General features: G+C 45.7%; 1 protein-coding gene across 1 annotated transcript in view; it reads right to left on the reverse strand.

Moving 5' to 3' along the window:
* Window positions 1-287: 287 nt before the first annotated feature.
* Window positions 288-6,335, reverse strand: part of LOC107386077 (outer dense fiber protein 2) — a 10,357-nt gene continuing 4,309 nt past the window's right edge. The window contains exons 10-17 of the mRNA XM_054731054.2: window positions 6,277-6,335; window positions 4,083-4,218; window positions 3,869-3,979; window positions 2,578-2,841; window positions 2,237-2,337; window positions 804-966; window positions 594-719; window positions 288-521 (exon numbers count right to left, since the gene is read on the reverse strand). The exon at window positions 6,277-6,335 is cut by the window's right edge and continues 51 nt beyond it. Coding sequence (XP_054587029.2) covers window positions 375-521; window positions 594-719; window positions 804-966; window positions 2,237-2,337; window positions 2,578-2,841; window positions 3,869-3,979; window positions 4,083-4,218; window positions 6,277-6,335 — 1,107 coding nt within the window. The 3' untranslated portion in view covers window positions 288-374. The remainder of the gene's footprint in view (window positions 522-593; window positions 720-803; window positions 967-2,236; window positions 2,338-2,577; window positions 2,842-3,868; window positions 3,980-4,082; window positions 4,219-6,276) is intronic.

Raw genomic sequence — 6,335 nt, forward strand, 5'->3', positions numbered from 1 at the left:
ACATTTATAAATCTAGAACAATAATGGAGAGAAAAAAATAAATCTTTTACTCTAAAGAAATGCTGAGTGATTTTTAAACTTTGTATAAAGCAATAAGTTGTCAATTAAATTATAAGGTTTACCGAGAAATGGCTAAATATGAATAAATATCAGATGTAACTCTGAAATGTTTAATCTCAAGTACTGAAAAAAAAAGGATTTTCCCTTAAAAATCTGCAGCAGAAGTTCTGAGATCCATTCAGAAAAATCACCACTGGAGTTCTGGGAATAAAAATGTCAGACAAAACTATTTTATAAAATGTTTAATTAGTAAAATTCATGAATTTTTGATGTTAATTTAGATCTAGCAATGTTTTGGTAAAAATGACAACGCATCAACTTCCAATAAAAGAATCACCAAAAACGTTTCCATAGGAGGTTTTGAGAAAATGAACGTAGTTCTGGAGGCTGCGGTTGGTAGAGTCGGACCGCTCCAGCCTTTCTTTTAAGTTCTGCAGCTGAGTCTTAAAGCGACGCTCCATCTGGAACAAATAAAACATTTAGTTTATTCTTCGCTGTCTCTAATGGAGCACATGTGTTGGTGGGAGACCTGCCTCTTCCTTGCTTCTCTGTAGCTGACTCAGGTCTGTGTTGGCTCGGCTCAGCTGGCTCTGCAGCTCCAACGCTTTGGACTGAGATGCTCTCTCCTTGGTCAAAAGCTTCTGTAAGCTGTCATCCACCTGCAGGCAGAAATGAGTCCTTCACAAAGTGAAAGGAGAGATCTGAGCACGATGAGCACGTGGAACATCTCCATCTTTTCGGACCTGTCTCTGAGCATCATCTAGAGTCTGCTTCAGCTGTCGGGACAGGATGCTGCACTCGCGAGTCTTCTCCTCCAGCTGCTGCTGCAGGCTGCAGGTAAGTCCGTCCTTTGAGACCAGAGCCTGGGACATCTCTTTGTTTTCTGCTGTGACATTATCCAGCTTCCTACAAAAGGGACAAACAGATCGGACCTTCAACAACCTAAATCTACTCATTTAACCCTTGAGTCAAGAAGGAATGTTTAATATTTGGACATAATCCTTGACGCATTTTCACTCACGCATGTAAATCTTAACAATAAACACCACAAACTCCAAATATTTGAACAAAAACTGGATTAATGTTGAGATGAAATCACAAAAGAAAAGAAATGTTTTATTTAAAGGGGCATTATGGAAGTGTGACAGCCAAAACATGTATAGAAATAATAAATGTCTTCTTCATACGTTCTCCTGCAATGCCCTGGTCCTGTAGAATGAGCCCTGGCATTTTTACTGTGATTGCCTGTTTTTCTGTAAAATCACAGAAAAAGAGAGATGCTCGGGTCGAGCAGGCTGCTTCATGCGCGTTCACGCTCAGGCATCGCCCGTAGCATTTGCTATCAGTAGCTTTAGCAGCAGAGAGAGAGGCAGTTCCACTTTGTCGCTGTTCCTAACGCCTAGTGACAAAGCTAGCTACATTTCTGAGGACCCTTAGCTACCTTCTGTAGAACTTTCTTCTAGATATTTCCTGCAAATTAGTAAAAAAATAGCCATTTTCACTCCGAACCGTTCTTTGAACGTTGTTTCAGCTGTCATCAAGGATATAAATGTTACAGATACAAAGGATGTCACTGGTGCTTTAGCTCACCTAGTAAGACGTTGGACTCCCGTGCAGAAGACCTGGGTTTGATGCTGGATGTGAACATAGTCTATTTAGAGTTTCTTTTTTACATTAATGGTATATTTTTTTACAGTAAGATGCCCAAATTTTTTCAAAATTTCAAGCAAGGGAAGGGAATGATCTGAGCATGTAGGAGGACTGACCCATCATAAACCTTTGCCGGCTGTGCTGAAGAGAAAGGTACAGAACCAAATTATTTAATTAAAGAGCTGCGCGTTCTCCTGTCCTCTGTCCTCCGGACCACACACACACACACACACACACACACACACACACACACACACACACACACACACACACACACACACACACACACACACACACACACACACACACACACACACACACACACACACACACACAAGGGACTGTCTCAGCTGTTATTTTCATTAAGGAGTGTGCACGTACAGCATGCGCGCCTCGTGCACGAGCCTACTATTGAAGCTGCCGTTACGCTTTTGGCCTGAGGGGGCAATCGCGAGCATAAAAATTCAAAACTCCGTAAAGTCCCTTTAAAATGTATTTTTCTTGCTGAAAAAGGTCAACTTGTCACCTTTCTAATTTGGTCATTTTCTCCCTCAGGATGCCGTTTTCCTCCTGCAGCAGCAGATTTCTCTGCTGAGATGTCTCCATCTGAGCTCCTAGCTGCTCCACCTGTGGAGAAACTCAGAGGATGTAACAGGAAGCGTTCCATTCCTCGGCACTGTTGCTGTACTCGGACTAAATCATGATGAAAAGCAACATTTCAGGCACATTTAACAGAACTGCACTCTGAGTTGAGTGGTGCTGCAGGTGCGAGGAGATCTTGGCTTGCTGATGCTAACAGAGTCTGAAGTGAAACAAGCGAGAAGAGCAGAAGAAAACAGAGAAAATGAGAAATATCTTCTGGTTCACCTTGAGTCGGACCTCCGACAGTGCAGCGCTGTGCTCCGTATTCCTCCTCTCATAGACCTCGGCCTCCTGCTGGGCTTCTCGGAGCTGCTGCTCTGTCCTCCTCAGTTTCTCCGGCAGCAATTCCAGCTCCCGGAGTCGGACCAGCAGCTCCTGTCGCACCTGCTCCTTCTCCTTCTCGAGGCTCTCCTTCACCTCTCGCGTCTCCTTCTGAGTCATCTCCAGCTTCAGGTAGCACTCCTCTGAATCCAGACGAGCCTGATGCACCTGCACAGGTGCGTTTAGTGAAACCACAACACCAGACTTGTCTGCATATGTTACGATTTCCTGAATCAAACAAAGCAGAACAACTCCTTAAGGTTTCCCAGTAGCAGCAATGATTTTATCGACCGGAAAAGGGTGGCTTGCCAACTCCGGGTCGGGGGAGAGGTCCTACCTCAAGTGGAGGAGTTTAAGTATCTCGGGGTCTTGTTCACGAGTGAGGGTAGGAGGGATCGGGAGATCGACAGGCGGATTGGTTCGGTGTCTGCAGTGATGCGGACGCTGAGCCGATCTGTCGTGGTGAAGAGGGAGCTGAGCCAGAAAGCCAGGCTCTCGATTTACCCTTCGATCTACGTCCCAATCCTCACCTATGGTCATGAGCTTTGGGTAATGACCGAAAGAACGAGATCGCGGATACAAGCGGCCGAAATGAGTTTCCTCCGTAGGGTGGCCGGGCTCAGCCTTAGAGATAGGGTGAGGAGCTCGGACATTCGGGAGGGACTCGGAGTAGAACCGCTGCTCCTCCGGATCGAAAGGAGCCAGTTGAGGTGGTTTGGGCTTCTGGTCAGGATGCCTCCTGGACGCCTCCCTGGGGAGGTGTTACGGGCATGTCCTGCTGGCAGGAGGCCCCCGGGTCGACCCAGGACACGTTGGAGAGGTTACATCTCCAATCTGGTCCGGGAACGCCTTGGGGTCCTGCCGGAGGAGCTGGTGGAGGTGGCCGGGGAGAGGACGGTCTGGAGCTCCCTAGTTGGGATGCTGCCCCCGCGACCCGGACCCGGATAAGCGGAGGAAGACGACATGTAGCCACAGCTGCAGAGGGGCGCACTGACAGAGGAGAGTCTGCCGTACGCAGGCGCCACCGGTCCCGCCGACCACCACCAGCAGGCGAGGAGGGTTAGGTGTCTTGCCCAAGGACACAGCGACAGACTGAGCGGGACTTGAACCTGCAACCTTCCGATTATGGCACAAGCTCTTACCTCCTGTGCTGCTGAGTTTTAATTTAGGGTTGTTTTCCTATGGTTCGACGTACCTTCTTCTTGTATTTCTCCACCAGGTTTTCATACTTTAGGATGGACGATTTCAGGCGTCGAGCTTCAGCGTGAAATCCTCTAAACTTCTCCTCAGATGACGTCAGCTCACTCTAGTTATTGGTTACGTTTAAAAAAGACACAGAACAGCAGAAGGTTCCAGTTACTCTTCATCAGCAGAATACATTTATTTATTCTGGCGTTCCTGGGGGGTACCCTGAGTCTTTGGTTGTCCAGCTTTATGGAGGCGTTCTCAGCGCTCAGCTGAAGGAGCTGATCTCTGAGCTCCTCCCGCTCCGTCCGGCTCTTCTCCTCCACCAAATGAAGCTGAGCGCTCAGCTCGGTCATCTTCCTGCAACACAACCAGATTCAGCAGGTTCGTCACCACGACCCAGGCCAGAGGTCTGACTCTCCTCGTTTACACAACACATCCGAACACCTTCCATCGCAGCTGAACCGGCCGTTTACGGAGAAAAGCTGTAAACAGCTACATTTGGAGAAAATGAAGACATATTTAGAGCAAATAACAAATAGAATGAAAAGCATAATAGTGTGAAACTATGAGTTAAATGGACTTTTTATAGAGTATAGCGTTGCCCGGTAACATTGCTGAAGCAAGCAGTAAATATGAGTTTAATGTCGAGCTGAAGAGGATTAAAAGTGTCATCTGTTGTGTAGAGTCACTAGAGTCTAGGCTGAACTAGTAGTGTTACTGTAAGGGTCAGATAGACTGTCTGTAAATGCTAGTGTGTGAGTAGGGGCGGGATGCTGTGTGTTTGTTCTAGGAGTACTATTGTAACAGAATGAAATTTTCCATTTTCCCCCTCTCCTCTGACACAGAACTAATCTGCATGCATGGACGTAATTTTCACTTTAGAAGTGTGTGTGTGTGTGTGGGGGGGGGGGGGGGGCACCTTTACAGTATGCTCTAATAGGAAACAGGCTTCAACACAAACGGTTGTTTTCCGCTTGGTCCTAGAGCTCAACCAGTGTCAATTTAATATAGCGTAATATTGTTTTTGGATGGTAAAAAGTGCAGGGGTCAAAACTTGACTTTGGAAAAAGTGGGGGGACATGTCCCCCCCTGTTCCCCCCCCCAAAAAAAAATTATGTCCATGTCTGCGTGAGATATGGCCTCAAGGTCTCATGCATTTGTTATAAACTGCTTTTTTCCAGCTCAACAAAAGAATGAAGAAAGGACTCTCCTTTTAATTAATCAAAGAACTTTATTTTAATAAAGCTAATCAAACAAAGTGTTAGTCAATAATAAGATGTGACCAATCTGTGAAATCAAAATATTAATTACTTTATATAATCCTATAGAATATAATAAGTAATATGACTTTAAATGTTTCCACTAGGACTGATCTCGCGTAGCGTTAAGACATGACACGTTGCTTTACTGATCCAATCAGAATCTGCCAGATCTGATGGAGGCGTGGTTTCGGTGGTGCTTAGTAAATCTGTCACCTTTTCATTCGACCGTAAACCAAAACATCTGAATTATAAAACTATGCCCACGCCATCTTTAACGCCAGTTCAAAGCGTTCGAGAGAAGTTGTCGGAGTGTCCAATCCGTAACTTTCCTCTTCAGCCGAAAGAACCAACGACAAGCTGGATAAAACCTGTTGCTGTTCCACCTGCTGCGACGGTTCCTTTCAGAATAAAAGCTGAACCATCACGACCCAGTTTTGGGTCTCGCTAGACGCCAACAAAACTGTCGTGACCCGGAAGTATCTCAAAGACTGTTCTGGTCGGCAACCGCTGCTTTTCCTACCGGCTTCGGTTCCAGAGAGGGTCAAGCTGGACCTCGACATTCCTGATCTAACGGGGACTTCCTGTAGAGTACGTAGGCCGACAGAATGGCGTCGAATGTGTTTACGAATCTCCTAACCAAAGCTTAGCGCGAAGACATCACCTTCATTCCCACCAGAACTAATCGTTTCTACGGATTTGCTGGTTCTGGGCAACATAACACCTCACCCCATCCACCGTCTCATTCACCTTAGCTACACCACACGTTTAGTGTTTAAAGTTAGTCTAGTTTTAATTTGTTTAATAATAAATCTTTAAACTTTTACAACTTGACTCTCCTGTTGTCTCTGAGTTAATACGAAGCTGTTATCTAATCCCTGCAATAAAAAGTTCCAGTCTTCTGTTTAAACAGTACCCACAGATCCATACGGTTGATTTCATATTTATTATGGAATCTCACGTCTTTTGGCTCATTAAATAATATGTAAATTCAACCATGACACTATTGTGTACGTGTATTATTCTATGCTGGATTACATCGACTCCTGGGAGAGTAGCCGTGCAAGCTGCAGCTAACGGGGATCAAAATGAAATGAGATCATGTGAAAAATGTCTTTAAAGCCAAGCTAAAGCTGAAGCGTTGCTGTGAGCTCACATCTGCAGAGCCGAGGTCTCCTGCTCCAGCTGCCCTTTAGCTGCTGCTTCCTTCGAGTG

The sequence above is a fragment of the Nothobranchius furzeri genome, chromosome 10 (assembly GCF_043380555.1).
Source record: "Nothobranchius furzeri strain GRZ-AD chromosome 10, NfurGRZ-RIMD1, whole genome shotgun sequence".
In the NCBI taxonomy this organism is placed as follows: Eukaryota; Metazoa; Chordata; class Actinopteri; order Cyprinodontiformes; family Nothobranchiidae; genus Nothobranchius; species Nothobranchius furzeri.